General features: G+C 44.8%; 1 protein-coding gene across 2 annotated transcripts in view; it reads right to left on the bottom strand.

The window, feature by feature from the left end:
- Positions 1-13322: 13322 nt before the first annotated feature.
- TAF1A (TATA-box binding protein associated factor, RNA polymerase I subunit A) overlaps positions 13323-16350 on the bottom strand; it is a 36632-nt gene continuing 33604 nt past the window's right edge. Inside the window, exons 10-12 of one of the 2 annotated variants that reach the window (XM_073884057.1) lie at positions 16099-16253; positions 15497-15590; positions 13323-13719 (exon numbers count right to left, since the gene is read on the bottom strand). In XM_073884057.1, coding sequence (XP_073740158.1) covers positions 15511-15590; positions 16099-16253 — 235 coding nt within the window. In that variant the 3' untranslated portion in view covers positions 13323-13719; positions 15497-15510. The remainder of the gene's footprint in view (positions 13720-15496; positions 15591-16098; positions 16254-16350) is intronic. The other variant, XM_025892120.2, reaches the window with a different exon arrangement.

The following is a 16350-nucleotide window of genomic DNA, read 5'->3' as shown; positions in this document are numbered from 1 at the left end:
ACAGTTTGGCTATTGTGGACATTGCTGCTATAAACATTGGGGTGCACGTACCCCTTCAGATCACTACATTTGTATCTTTGGGGTAAATACCCAGTAGTGCAATTGCTGGATCGTATGGTAGCTCTATTTTCAACTGTTTGAGGAACCTCCATACTGTTTTCCAGAGTGGCTGCACCAGCTTGCATTCCCACCAACAGTGTAGGAGGGTTCCCCTTTCTCCGCATCCCCGCCAACATCTGTCGTTTCCTGACTTGTTAATTTTAGCCATTCTGACAGGTGTGAGGTGGTATCTCATTGAGTTCCCCATTCACTCTTACTTCAACCCTGATGGCAGGTTGCAGAGCAAGCTCCTGGCTACTGGAAAGAGAAGAAACAGTCCTTCCAGAAGATTCAGTGTCTCTCCTTGGGTGGTACGTTTCAGTTCAGGAAACCTGTCAGAGCTGCTGACAAGAAGCAAAAGGAACTGCTCTGAGTCTGACCCCACTGGCCTGTTCACTCTGGAAGAGTGGAAAGAAAAGGGGAGACAGAAATCGGGACGAGCTACCAGGGACCAGAGGGGGCCATGGAAATATAACCATCATGGCACAATCTTAGGCAGAAACTTAAGAGTCTGCACAGTTGCTTCAACTCAATTATCTTAGGATATCATTTCTCTATCTAAGGAAAATAAGGCCCAAGAAGAGTCTCCCCTGTGGTGTCAGACTCTGTTCTCTGCACCAAGGACAGGGAGCAAGATGCACCAGGGCTCTGTTCTAATGGGACATACACTTGGCCTGGGTCAGAAAACCACGAAGTAAATGGATCAGTGCTGCTGGGACTCAGTCTTGGCGAGATATGATCAAAAGGGCAGAAGACTTGGAGCCTAAGCTTCTAGATTTGTGCCCCAGCACTGTCTGACCTTAGACAAGTTCTTTAAATCTCCTGACTCCTTGGGGGTACCTGGGTGGCTCAGTCGTTAAGCGTCTGCCTTCAGCTCCATCATGATCCCAGGGTCCTGGGATCGAGCCCCACATCGAGCCCCACATCGAGCCCCACATCGGGCTCCCTGCTCTGCGGGAAGCCTGCTTCTCCCTCTCCCACTCCCCCTGTTTGTGTTCCCTCTCTCTCTGTCAAATAAATAAATAAAATATTTAAAATAAATAAATAAATAAAACTCCTGACTCCTCATCAGTAAAATCAGGATCCTAATAACTTCCTGCACAATCACTGCTGGGAATACACTACGTATGTGTGGAAAGAAAGAGGAGGGGCTTGAGACTTTTAATAAATAGACTCATGTAGCTTATTCTGATTCCTCAAATCCCTAAAACAGGAGAGCTGCCTAATTTGGCTTTCAGAAACTTCTCCCAATAGGGAAAGTGGGAGGGAGGGGAGAGGGAGGGTGGAGACATTTTTACCAGGGGGCATCTCAGCAATTCATAGTCTTAGTGTTGCTCAGAAGAGCCCAGCTCTGCCCTACGTGGTTATCCCAGAGTTAATTCTCCTGTTAGCAGCTGAGGGGTGGTGCCTGAGGTAGGCGAGTACAGCCCCGGGGAGATGGCACCCAGGTGGCTGGCTGCTGTGTGGGGATCTGCGGTGTGCCCTGCAGACGGGGAGATGGGGCGTCCAGTGCGCTTGGGAACGGCGGCAGCCCAAGGGCCCGGGAGCTGCGCTGACATGCCCAGGAGGGTCTCAGATCATAGGTCTGCCTGGACCTCCTGCCTCCTCACCACCACAACCTCATTAGAGAACCCCTCCGCTTGGCAGCCTCTCTCAGTGGCTCTCCTCCAATGCGACTCTCCCCTGCACCCTGAACACCTCTTCCCGGAGTCGGTGATGGGGGATGCCTGCCAGGGATGTGGATTTTGGCCCTTGGAGAGCCAGAAGCAGAACCTCTGTGAGTCATTGCCACCCAGCAGCTTGAAGCCCTTTCAGCCCAGCTCCAGAATGCTGGGGAGAGCCCCACCCCCACCCCCGCCACCACCATCATCACACCAGAGACTCCCCCGGCACCAAGGACCCAGAAGAGGATGGGCCCCAGCAGGTGCCGCCACTCCCCCCAAGCCCTCGGTAACCACCACAGCTGCGCACAGCAGGGGGACCCCGACAACGCTGCTCTGAGAGCTCCGTGGAGGACACCCATCTCTGCCTTCTGCCTGAGAAAGAACAAGGACCAGCAGACCCCAGGGGGAGACCTTTGGGTCTCCCAGTGGAAACCAAACTCAGCACCCCCTCGCCTCCGTGTGCCCGTCCAGAGACCAGAGTTCTAAGGTGAGACAGCTGCCAGGGGAGCTTCTAAAGGGCCGGGTGCCCAAGGAACCCCCCACCTCCCGCCCCAGGACCCACGCCACCAAGCCCAGCACCCCGCACTTTGCTAAGCTGGGTCCCTCACTGCCCTACAGGGTTACGCTCAAGCCTACCTGGCAGAGGATGTCCTTAATGTAGCCCCCACACAGCTCATGGCCCCCGAGGTCAAAGTAATCCATGATGTCCCTGTACCGAGCAGCGAGGCGGCGGTCCCTGTGCTGGTCACAGCAGCCGAAGGACTCATAGGCTGAGCAAAACTCGAGGTGCAGCGGGGGCTGGAAGGGGGGCCCGTAATCCAGGCACTGGGGGTGTCCCTGCAGCAAGCCCACCTGGCCCAACCAGAATGTGAGGCAGAGGTGGAAAATGCCAGAAGAGGTAAGGAGTCTGGGGGCCCAGCAGCTGAGACCACCCCCGGGAATGGATGTCCTCAGCATTTTGGGCTCGGAAAGACTCAGGCTGCTGTGTTTGCTCAGGTTGGCTCCCCTGCTGTGCACTAGGTTCCCTCCCCGCCCCCACCCCACACTCTCTACCCCCAGGGTGTTTTCTTCCTTCCCTCTGTCCCCGCCCCCACCAAGTTCCCTGAGGTGGTTTCTGAGCAGTGTCCCTTCTGCGGTCTGGGTAGTTAAGTGTCTCATATGAAAACAATGAGAGATGCCCCTGTCCCCTCCAATCCCATTTAAACGTGAAGCTGGTGCAAGTTCTGACCCCTACTGCTGAGTTATTGGGGTGCATGGCTGCTTAGGAAAAGGTACAATGGTGTCAATGGCAGGCCTGCTGTGATTCATTAAAACTGCCAAGAATTCCTGGGGCCTGGGGGGCAGGAAATTCACACTTTGTTTACCGTTTCTTCACAAGCCTGAGCTGCCCAGAGTCCCCCACAGAGAACTCTCGGGGAGAGAAGACCACATATTACATAGTCCCAGACACTGGAGTGTGCAAGGGCATGATGCTGGCGTTCCTGTGGTGCTGAACGGCACCAACGGGACTCCGGGGGGGGGGGGGGGGGGGGGGGGGGGAGGGGGGGGGAAGGCAGGGGAAGGCAGGGGGCGCTGCATGGTCCCTGTGATCTGGAAGGTCTATCCTTGCAGTGGTAGGAAGAGAAGACAGGCCATGAATCTTGCATCCACAGCAGGAGGAAGAAGAAAGGAGAGTGTGGCCTGGTGGAAACAAGGAGTCAGCAAAGGGCTATTGGAACAGTGTCATCAGGAAGCACAGAACATCTGGGGTCTTTGTTTTTGCCAAATCTGTACTTGCTTTCGGGGCACACCTCCTCACTTTGTATATGTTTCAACATTAGCATTTAAGAATGCGTTTCACTTTATACAGTTTCCTTGCACATAACAGGCCTTTGATAAATATTTCTTTAAAAAGGAGTGCCTGGGTGGCTCAGTCGCTTAAGCGTCGACTCCTGATTTTGGCCCAGGTCATGATCTCAGGGTTGTGAGATCTAGCCAGGCTTGGTGCTGGGCGTGGAGTCTGCGTGAGATTCTCCCTCTCCCTCTGCCCCCCACCCCCGGCCCCGCTCTCCAGTGTGTTCTCTTTCTCCTTCAAAAAATAAATTTTAAAAATGTATATATATATTTCTTGGGTAAGTGGATGAAGGACATGGAGTCCCAAACTCACGCAACCCCAAACCCAGACAGAACCTGGGCATAAGCCTGCAGAGGCATCAGGTACCTGAGTTCACTTTCCTTCTGGTACATGCCATGGTTCTACTCCCCCCTGAAATTTCCTTACGGGCAAAAAGTGCCCTTTGAAATGCAGATGAAATCAAAGATTCTTCTCCGCCTGTAGGGGCTTCTATGGAGGGCTCCCGCTCACCACCCCAAATAGCCTTTCCAGGGTGTCATCAAGAGGGCACAAGGAGCCTCAGTCTAGTCAAGTGTGTGCTCACAATGCTGTGGATTATGAAGGGCCCAGATGGCACTTAAAATACAAGCAAACAACATTCTTATAACTAAGGGAAAAGTCAGGAGGAGGGAGTAGTTAAGAATAATCGACAACACATCCCTACTTTCTTGTTTGTACTGTTCAATATCATCCCTAGTTGAATACTGCTTTTTTTTTTTTTTGAGAGAGAGAGACACAACGAGAGAGGGAACACAAGCAGGGGAGCGGGAGAGGGAGAAGCAGGCTTCCCGCAGAGCAGGGAGCCCGATGTGGGGCTCGATCCCAGAACCCTGGGACCACGACCTGAGCCGAAGGCAGACGCTTAACGACTGAGCCCCCCAGGCGCCCCGAATATTGCTTTTGTAAAACAGTACAGCACCATGATTCACTGGTGACTGTGCTGTTTCCATGGGGTTGTTTGCTGAAAGTTAGATAATGTCATCGCTCTGGAAGCCTTGGGCGGGTGGAGTGAGAAACACGCGGACCAGCTGCAGCCCCCAGATTCACGCACCATGGCCTTCTCAGAAATGGGAGGTAACAGTCTGACCCCATAAGGCGTAAGAATGAGTGCATTCTCTCAATCCATGTGGGACCTGAAACTGCTTTTAGATCTTTGACATTTATGTCTCAGTTTTCCCTTTGCCACGAAAAACACTGAGTTCAAAAGGAATGCCTCCTTCTTGGAAAATAATTCTTAATGACTGTATTTAAAGAATTATAGCACAGGGGCGCCTGGGTGGCTCAGTCGGTTGAGCGCCCGACTCATGGTTTCAGCTCAGGTCATGATCTCCTGGGTCGTGGGATTGAGCCCCAAGTCCCCCGAGTCCTGTTCCCTGCTCCGCGGGGAATCTGCTTGTCTTCCTTTCTCCCTCTGCCCCTACCCCCACTCGTGTGCTCCCTCTCTCTCTCTCTCAAATAAATAAATTAAATTTAAAAAAAAAACTGATCCTTTAAAAAAAATTATAGCACAGTGCTAAAAAAAAAAAAAAAAGAAAGAAAAACAATAAAAACCTTGGACATAATAATTCCTATCCACCCAGGACATGTAAATTCAAATCAGACCTAACTGTTTCCGGCAGAGGGATTTCAAAATTAGCGGGAACAGATCAGCCAGCAGGTCCCATCAGACATAGTTACAGCGTAAATTTCTGATTATTAAAAGATGCAATATTTCAGGGGTGCCTGGGTGGCTCAGTCATTAAGCGTCTGCCTTCAGCTCAGGTCATGATCCCAGGGTCCTGGGATCTAGCCCGCATAGGGTTCCTGCTCAGCAGGAAGTCCGCTTCTCCCTCTCCCACTCCCCCTGCTTGTGTTCCCTCTTTTGCAGCGTCTGTCAAAATCTTTAAAAAAAAAAAAGATGCAATATTTCAGATGGGACTACATATTTTTGATGTAATTACACAATACACATGATTATATAATAATTATGCAGTCATTAATTTTATCATTATGCTATTATCATGCACAAAGCATTATGCTGAAAGAGGAATGTTTAACAGAAAACCGATGCACAAAGGAGTTTTTTTTTTTCCCCAAGGAGTTTATGTTCTGAGAAGAAAGGTTAAAATAAGAGTCCAAATAATACTAGGCAGATGATATTAAGGTAACAGTGAGGAACAAACTTGCCACTAGGAATCCCCAGGAGGGAGAGAGGTCATCAGGCTAGGGTGGCTAAGAAAATCCTCATGAGGGTTGACCAGGGTGTTCAGACAAGGTAGAGGTGGAGAAGACCAGGAAACAAGTTTGACTGTTAGGTGAGCCTAGGAGGTAAGTCTGAATACGAACTGGGACCGACTGGGTATCTGAAATCACCTGAGCTCCAACCTTTGAAGCAAACAGAGCATTTTTAAAAATATTGTTTTAGTTTGCTAGGGCTGCTGTAACAAAGTATCACAAACTGCGCTGCTTAAACAGCAGGTGTCTCACACTTCTGAAGGCTAGAAGACAGAGGTCAAGTTGTCAGCAGGGTTGGTTCCTCTCAGGGCCAGGAAGAATCTGTTTGCGGGCAAACTTGTACATTCCTCAGCCAGAGGATACATCACCCCAACTTCTGTCTTTGTGTTCACATGGACTTCTCCGTGTGCATGTCTGTGTCCAAATGTTCCCTTTTATGAGGACACCAGTCATTTTGGATTAGGCCCACCCTAATGACCTTACTTTAACTTACCTCTGTAAAGACCCTATTTCCAAACAAGGTCACTATTGTGAAAAACTGGGGCTTAGGACTTCACCATATCTTTTTGGGGATACACAATTCAACCCATAGCAGACACACACACACACACTCTCTCTCTCTCTCTCTATTTCATACAGCAAGGGCCCTTTTCTTTTTTAGTAAGGTCTACACCCAACGTGGGGCTCAAACTCACGACCCCGAGATCAAGAGTTGCATGCTCTTCCAACTGAGCCAGCCAGGCACCCCTGGCAAGTGCCTTTCAAAAATAATGTTGAAGAGGTTCAGGTCTGGTGTTTATTCTAGCATCATGTCATGGAATAGAACAGAACAAATAGAAAAAGAAATGTTCTAGCTCAGTCCCTTCCTGTATAGTTTATGATTTTCTCTCACAGTTTATCTGCCTTCTCACCATATGAAAATGAACAGGCGTGTTTGAGATTAGGGACTGTATTAATAACTTCATTTGTATTACAGTTTATAAAGTATTTTCTCACCTCATTGGATCTTCACAAAAATTCTCCAAGGTAAGCTATATTCCCAACATACAGACAAGTGAATTAAGTCTCAGAGTGGCTCCCTGAAATGCTTAGGGTCATGCTTTGGGTGAATGGGAAAAATGGCAATAAAATTTAGGTGTTCTGGGGCACCTAGGTGGCTCAGTCGGTTAAGCGTCCGACTCTTGACTTCGGCTAAGGTGTGGGATCGAGCCCCGCAGCAGGCTCCACACTGAGCACAGGATCTGCTTCTCCCTCTCCCTCTGCTCCTCCCCTTGCTTGCATGCTCTCACTCTCTCTCTCTAAAATAAATAAAATCCTTAAAAAAATAAAAATTAAAAAATTAAATTTAGGTGTTCTGGATTATAGCCCAGATCCTGTTCATTCCATCACGATGTATCAAAACCTGAAAGTACAGCAATCACTTTTACTTGTTTATCTTCATTGATAAAAGGTGTGTGACAGATGCAGCCAGCCAACTGAAGAGTGTGTTGACTGAACGACGATCCAGGCATGTTGACAGGATTATGTAAATTCTTGGTATCGGCCTAATGGGAGGTTTAAGCAGACAACTGGCAACTACCATTGCGGGGCTGACAGGACAGATATTCAAGATCTGCCTCTAATTCACTGAGTTCAAGACTACATCTGTATCTGCATAGAGGAGGTTCTTGGTAGGACTGAAGAGGAGTGGACTTTTATTTGGTGCCTGATTGTTTCTTTTGGGAGCATGGATCCTGGATGGAGGAAGAGTTTCAAACAAATTAATTTTTTAAACTTTTTTTTTTCCGGGCGCCTGGGTGGCTCAGTCGGTTGAGCGACTGCCTTCGGCTCGGGTCATGATCCTGGAGTCCCGGGATCAAGTCCCACATCGGGCTCCCTGCTCGGCGGGGAGTCTGCTTCTCCCTCTGACCCTCCACCCCTCTTGTGCTCTCTCTCTCTCTCTCTCTCTCAAATAAATAAATAAAGTGTTTAAAAAATAAATAAATAAAAATAAACTTTTTTTTCTTCTTAAGTCAACTCCACGCCCAACATGGGGCTCAAACTCACAATCCTGAGATAGGGAGTCACATGCTCTACCGACTGAGCCAGCCAGGCACCCCAAATAGATTAATTTTTTTAAAAAAATTAACTTAGATTTTAGTCATAGGATTTGTAGCCCACATCCATCAAGGGTCTGCTTATTTCCTTTTGAAATATTTAGAATATATTCAATCCAGCAGAAAAAGCCCTTGTGCTATAAACATGGATAAATAGCTAGATCCAAAAAGGCCACACTTACTCTTTCATTAAAAAATGGTTGTGTTCAGGGCGCCTGGGTGGCTCAGTTGGTTGAGCGACTGCCTTCGGCTCAGGTCATGATCCTGGAGTCCTGGGATCGAGTCCCGCATCAGGCTCCCTGGTCAGCGGGGGGTCTGCTTCTCCCTCTTCCGCTCCCCCCTCTTGTGCTCTCTCTCTCTCTCTCTCATTCTCTCTCTCAAATAAAATAAATAAAATCTTTAAGAAAAAAAAAAGAATGGTTGTGTTCATTTTTTTCTTTTCCTTTTTTTGGTTCATAATAATATTACCATTTATTGAGAAAAACAATACACCAAGACTCATGCTAAACATTTCTCAGATCACCCCATTTTACATAATAAACCTGAGGCTCAGTTCGGTGAGGTGCTCTGTTGAATCCAGAACTTTCTGACTCCATAAAGCTTAATTTTTTGGTTTTGTTTCTTTTTGCTAAGCGTCACTGATAAAATTCACACACCACATAATAAACTTGTTTACAGTGTGCAATTACATGCTTTTTAGTATATTCAACAGAGTGAATTGTGCAACCATCACCCCAAATTGGGGATATTTTCATCACCCCCAAAGAAACCCTGTACCCTTTGACTATCACTCCCACCTCATCTTCCCATCCACTGCCCCTTCCCCTGCCCTAGGCAATCTCTAATCTTACTTTCTTCCATTTCTGTAGACTTGCTTATTCTGGACATTTCATATAAATGGAATCATATATTATATGGTCCTTTTCATTGTTTAAAATAACCTGTGAACAAAATGGGATAAATCACAATCCTTGGTTCATAATACACTGTCAACAATAGTCCATGAAGAGCCTGACACTTAAAAAACTAGAGCATCGGGCGCCTGGGTGGCTCAGTTGGTTAAGCGACTGCCTTCGGCTCAGGTCATGATCCCAGGGTCCTGGAATCGAGTCCTGCGTCGGGCTCCCCCTGCTCTGCAGGGAGCCTACTTCTCCCTCTGCCTCTGCCTGCCAGTCCCCCTGCTTGTGCTCTGTCAAATAAATAAAATCTTTAAAAAAAAAAAGTAAAAAACTAGACCATTAATAGTAATTCACATCCCTTACTGTGCTTTTCCTCCATCCTATCGCTCTGCTTCTCCCATCCAGATATAACCACTTGTGTTTACTCTTCTCTTGTGTTTTTATATGTAGTTTCATCACAATCTATATGCATTTACAAACATTTTAGTCATTAGTTTGAACTTTATAATAAAGTTTGAACTCCATGTAGTCATAGAGTAGTAAGTTGGGACTCATTTCTTTTACCCGGTATGTTACTGAGACCCACCTATGTTGGTGTATAAAGCTATGGCTTGCTCATTTTTCTTTACATGACTCTACCACAATTTATCCAGTCTCATGCCAATGGGCATTTGTGGGTTTTTTTCTAGTTTTTCCGCTATTATGAACTGTGCTATATTGTCTCTTGGCTTACATGTACAAACATTTCTCAAGTAAACACTCGAGGATAGTCTTAGTAAATGGTAAAGCAACGTTTCCTAAAATGACTGCAATATTTTACACCCCATCAGCTATGTGCAAGAGACTCTGTGGATCCACATCCTCTTCAACCTCAGTATCTTAATTTTTGCTAATTGAACGGGTCTGAACTGGTATTCCACTACACTCTTGTTTTGCATTTCCCTGACTTATGTGTTTATGGTCCATGTTTACCCTCTTCTGTGAAATACTTCTATTGGGTTCTTTGTCCTGCTTACTGATTTGAATTTATTTTAATCTTTTGTCAGTTCATGTGTTGCAAATACATATACATATAAACATTTCAGTCATTAGTTAGAACTAATGACTAATGTATATGTTGAATGTATATGGTTATATGTTTTTCTCAGTAAGACTTTTTTTTTTTTTTAAGACAACCCAGAGATCAAGAGTCGCATGCTCTACCAACTGAGCCAGCCAGGTGCCCCACAAATACTTCTTTTAATAGACTGTATTTAATTTTCTTAAAGGTATCATTTGGTAGGCAAAGGCCCTAATTTAATTTCATTAGTTTACACATTATTTAATCTAGATAAAATATGAGACAACTGTTTTCAAAATAGTGGGCAACAGACAACACAAGACTGGGATTACCGAAGTGAAACTCAAAGTAAGTTCTACAACAGTCTAACCTCTCTATCTCAGGACAACTTCTCACGAGCAGTGCATTGGGCCACAGTCCAAGCAAAGCACGGCAGTCCCACTAAGCTGATGAGCCAGAGATCAGAGACTGGGGCAGTTGAGCAAGGAGGAACTGTGTGGACTGAGTGATCTCAATATGTGTGAAGCCCTCAAGTCCATGGTTGATGGCTGGATGGTACATAGCTTGAAAGATAGGTGTATTTTAGTGGGAAGCGTAACTCAACTATTACACAATTTCTGTATTTCAGAGGTTTCTAGGAGAAAACAAGACTTTTTTAAAAAAAGATTTTATTTATTTGAGAGAGTGAGAGCAGGAGAGGGGGAAGGGTCAGAGGGAGAAGCAGACTCCCTGCTGAGCAGGAAGCCCGATGTGGGACTCAATCCCAGGACTCCAGGATCATGACCTGAGCCGAAGGCAGTCACTCAACCAACTGAGCCACCCAGACGCCCCAAGAAAACAAGACTTTAAATTATCTTTATTTAGTGCCTGTTATTTAGTGTCTAAAACCATCATGATGGATGGTCACTTACTTAAGATATGTTAAGTATTATTATCCTAGGCATTCACTATATTTTTCATTTTTCATAGCAATCCGATGAGATAAATCCTCCTGTCTCTCATCTACAGGTAAAGGAACTATGAAAGCTCAGTAACCTGCCCAAGAAGTCACAGAACTACCTAATGATAAACCCAGAATTCAAGCCGAACAGTCTCCCGAGGCTGCACACTTGGCATAGGCACCCCAAGATATGACTCCCTATGGTACGGGCACACCAGCTCCGTAACTTTCACTAATTTCCATTCAGTTCTACTCAGTATTTAATGAGCTAGAAATTGTTAGGGGCTGACAACAGGAGATTATTAAGCCCAAATAATATACCATCAAGAAAGACAGATGTGCAAAGACAATGTAACAATGCAGTGATTTGATAAGAGGCTGTGTAGGGAGGGACCAGTAAGGACACAGACAGGGAACCTACCAAGTAGCCTGGCAGAGAGGACAGGTTTTGCTGGAGCTGATAGGCCCTGGGTTATGAATCCCCTCTGTTCTTCGCCTTGCTACCTAGCTCAGTGCTCTGCAGGTTAGAAAGACTGACTAAACTGGGAGGCAGTATAGACAGGACAGAGTGTGATCTTTGGGACCACACTGGTCAGGTCAAGGTCCTGGTGCCAACACCTACCAGCTCTGACCTTGTGCAAGTCACTTAATCTGTGAAGCCCCATTTTTTTTTCTAGGTAAAACAGGTATAAGTCTTAGGATTCTGGTGACAGTAAGATAAAATGTAAAGCCCGAAGTGCTTGATAAATTTTAGCCATAATAATTCATGAAACTGACTTTAGTGGACCTAAAAAAATTTCAGTTGATTCGCACTGCTCTTACTGCCTAATGTGATATGAACATTTGATATAAAAGCTCTAGCAAACTAAGCTTTGTGTGGAAACCAAGAACCGTATCTACTCATTTCTCTTTCATCCCACCTCCATTTGCCAGAGATCATGAGAACTCATCAGTCCTGTTGAACAGCTTTGACTAAAGGTTTCAAGGAGCAGATGCCGTGACAATCCCAGCCTATGCCTTGAGATTTTGTCTGTCATCCGGGGATTTCATTCCTATAGTGTTGCTCTTCTGCAGAATTCCTACACAACCCACTCACCAACTCCCGGAAGTAAAGCGGCTCTACTCATGTGGTAGCTTGAACTTGGTTCACGTTGGTCTGTGGGGCACCTACTTGTTTCCTGTGTATATTATAAGGATGAGTAGTTATTTGTTGATAGTCATCTCACTAAGTATAAAATACTGAATCAAATTATTGACAAAGCATAATTTGTCCCCCCATTTTCTTGCAGATTTTTTTTTTTTTTTTAAGATTTTATTTATTTGAGAAAGAGAGAGCAGAGAGAGAGAGCAGGAGCAAGGGGGAGGGGCAGAGGGAGAGGGAGAAGCAGAGACTCTCCCCTGTGCAGGGAGCCTGATGTAGGGGTTGGATCCCTGGACCCCGAGATCATGACCCAAGCTGAGCCAAAGGCAGACGCTTAACCAACTGAGCCACCCAGGCGCCCCTCTTGCAGATGGTTTTAAATTAGTAGGAGCATAAGCCATGGGGAAAATGTGTGGTTTGCCATCTAAACACAGGACGTGCTCTAAAGTTAGTGGGTCTTCCTGGAACTCAAAAACAAGTTATCTGAACCATAGGGTGTAAGAGCCGAGCCAGTCTGGAAGAAGCACTCGCTCTACTAGTTACCACAACATATTATAAAGCTCCAAATCCTGTTCCAGGAAAGCTGTTCCTGGCTTCTGCACCGCGCTTTCCCACTGGGCTGACTGGGTGACGCTGGGACACTATTTCACTGGCAGATTCTCTTCCACTGTCCAGCTGCCGACTGCCACATCCCAGGTTCCAAGAGAAAGGTGAGGGACAAAGGAGTTCCAGAGCATGTCTTAGATGATTGCTGTGCCCAGCAAAACAACAACAAACTAGAGCCCTCTGAAGTTAGGCCACCCTTCTACCCTCTCTGACCCAAATTAGTCTTCTAGAGTCAAAGGTAGCTCTATGTCAGGCCAGTTAGCCCCAGACTGACATGTCTTAATATCAAAAAAGAAAGAGGATTCCTTTCCTAAATCCTTCTCTGTTTCCAAAATTCCTCAACAGACCTCATGACCAATATATTTTTTTTTTAAAGATTTATTTATTTGAGAGAAAGAGAATGTGCACGCACGTGCTTCCAAGCACTTGGGAGCAGGAGAAGGGGCAGAGGGAGAGAAGCAGACGCCCCCGCTGAGTGCAGAGCCTGATAAGGGGCTTGATCTCATGACCCTGAGATCATGACCTGAGCCAAAATCAAGAGCTGGACACTCAAGCAACAGAGCTACCCAGGCGCCCCCCCCAGTATATTCTTTATGATGGTAAACCTAACATGGATCATTGAGAATCTTAAAGAATATAAATTCACTTAACAATACTACAAGTTATGCTTTATTATACAATAGTCAGAAGCAAATTATTTGCAAATGGCAATAACTGCTATACAACTGTATTCTCTGATTAAACAAATGTATTTCTTATGTGGAGGTTATTCCATAATAAATACTATATTTCGCAGTACAAAAAAGGAAAAATATGTATTTACAAAGAACAAAGGCAGTGAGGCTGTTTATTTAGCTATAATTATAATAAAAGAGAATATAAAAAAATATAAAAATAACTTTTCTGCAGCCATATAAACTACCTCCTAGAAACACCAAATGAATAATACATTCAATAATTACGCACCGAGCTAGTATTCTGCAGCTACTCATCTGAAATAACTGATATTCAATATCAGAGTCCTGGATTTACAATACTGTGTTTTTTCACTGACTTCTTTATCTGCTTAATTTTTTTCCTTAAGACTTCATCATCTTGTTTGGAGATAAATCGAAAATATCTGCAACCTAAAAAAACAAAATAAACAAAGAGTTTTAATACTTATCAATTCTTCAAGTATATTTCTACATTTCTAAAATTTTGCTTCAGCTCTGGCATACTAATGATTATGAAAATGGGGGGGATCTGTATGATGTATACCAGTATGAACACATTCTAAGGGCTGTTACCAATGAAATGTACACTTCCTACCTACGAAAACATTTCTGATCCATCATAATCAGAGCAAGTACTTCAACTGGTTTCTCACCCTGCCTTCCAAGCCCTTGTTAAGGTGATACATGTATTATACACATATTCATATCTTAAACACGCCTTCTCCAAAAGCAAATTACAGCTTCCCTTTCAATGTTAGCTTGTTAGCTTGTGAAACAGCCCAGGAGGAATCTGTAACAATAAGAAAGTTCTCTGTAAGAAAACTCTCAGGTGAGGATTAGAATAAACAACTCACAGGTCAGAAGAGATCAAAACTTAGCTAGTCATTCCAGCACTTAGTGAGCAGCCGGATGGTGACTGTGCAGCTCTGAGAAAGGAGCCTCGTGCTCATGAGAAGTTCCTTCTACCTGCTTTTCATAGTCTTACAATGCTAGGCAGATCACTAGTTAAGTAATTCAGAGATGAATCAAATTTCTTTAAAAAAAAATGTAAGCGGGATATTACAAGAGTTTTTTTTTTATATTTGATAAATGAGCAAGACCATAAATCACCTAAGAAAAACTAACTTCATTATAGTCTCAGCATGTACCTATCCATCCATCTGCTCTAGGAAACTGCTAGGAAATATATTGTATCTACGGTAACCATTTTATTATCCCTGAAAACAGTCTGGCAGAATTACTAATATTTTATTAGCTGGGAAGCAGTGGTGTCTGTGGTGTTCATAAAATAACTTGTACTTCTAAACACACCTACCACTTTAGCAAAACCAAAATACTTTGTACACAGACCTCTGCTTCTATCTAGAATACAGAAAGATGGAGAATTTAGCTCCCACCCCAACACAGAGAAAAAGCCAAATAAACTACTAGCTCCTACCTCCTCACGAGCCACCAGACGTGGAGTCACGAGGGGAAAGGGCCTGGCTTGCCTTAGCAGAGCAGGGGAAGAAGGGCAGCCACCATACCCTACTCTAAGCATGAGGCGAAGGCAGACCATGACCAGAACTGAATCCTGTGATATAATGAGGGTCACCCGAGCACAGACCAAACCCAGTTCAACTCCTGAACAGATTGACTGAACCCCGACACTAAGGCCCGAAAGAAGAGATGGAACCCTTTTCAGGCATGATTATACCTAATATTCATAGAGTACTTCTCTGAATGTATAAAGCACTTCAATGTGATGCTCACTTGATGCTTACAACCATCCTGTAAGCAACGCGGACAGGTGTTAACAAAGCCAATCACACAGAAGTCTCCCAAAGGTTAACTGTTGGACCTAAGTGACAGGGAAAGGTGATAAAATTGGAAAATCAGCCCAGGTTTTCAGACTTTGCTCAAACACAGACACCTTTCGGTAACTGTACCGGCTGCCTCTATGCTCATAAGCAGTAGAAAATCACAGTCTGAAGCACACTTCTGTTCCTTGACGTGTGTTTAGAAATCTTACAATTGCTTTCATATTTATTTGTCCCCTTCCTCTGAGAAACTGGCATTTTATTGACCTTAGTAACCATCTGAAACACTCACTGAGAATACTAATTCCAAAATAGTATCAACCGTATCTAAAACCAAGCTGAAGAAGCTCTTTAGGACACTCTGAATTCTCTAGCAACAGACTGCTTACGTTTGCTTCATCTCTTAACAGACCCAGCGGCGGTGGCACAAAGCAGAGTTTTCACAGCCAAGATAGTCCACAGAGAAAAGATTAATTTCCCTTTCTTTCAAGAGGATTTTGAAATAAGTTATAGGAGGTACACTTTTTTTAAGGGGAGAAATGTTTCATCCTTATAGGAACAGACAGGTAATTATAATAGCAATTACACAACAATGAGGTCACCGAAGAGTATTTTTCTTTATTATTTTTCTTTTTTTTCTTTCTAATACTGTAAGGTAGATACCATCAGTAAGCTTTCTATACAGTTGCTGTGAAATAGTCTGCATCCTCTATCTTAATTGGCCCCTAAAGATACTCAAGTTACAGCATAAAAACCAACCACCACAATCAACAAGATGAAATCACTGCTTCTAGTCCATGGACAGCCCTGACAAGCAGATCACCTGGCCCCAACTCAACATTCACTTTCCCATCTGCCAGTTATTTCTCCAGCCTCTGATGTCCTTGGGCAATTACCCAGTAAGCTGTGGCATGAGTGAACGGTCCACCCTTTGTAATTTCAAAATCATCCAAAAGCTATGTCTAGATAAGAAGAAAACAAAACCTTGTACCTTTTCCTAACAATATTCCAGCTACCAAAGCTTTCTCACAAGCCAATGCTTTATCCTCTTTCCAGTCGCCTTTTGCCCAAAAGGAGCTGAAGTGAAAGCCTGGCCACCAGTTTTTCCTGGAGTTCCACTCTTCTTGAACCCAGGCAAGGTGATTCCTAGAAAAGAAAAATGTCAAAAGGGAAGGTCAGTGATGGAGGAGGACCTATACTGCCAGAATTTGAACTTAAGAAGAGTCTGTGGAGTCCCTTTTCA

This window comes from Callorhinus ursinus, unplaced genomic scaffold, assembly GCF_003265705.2.
Source record: "Callorhinus ursinus isolate GAN/ISIS: 27379988/994484 unplaced genomic scaffold, GSC_fseal_2.0 scaffold54, whole genome shotgun sequence".
NCBI classification, from domain to species: domain Eukaryota; kingdom Metazoa; phylum Chordata; class Mammalia; order Carnivora; family Otariidae; genus Callorhinus; species Callorhinus ursinus.
This window is presented reverse-complemented; position numbering and strand designations above follow the sequence as displayed.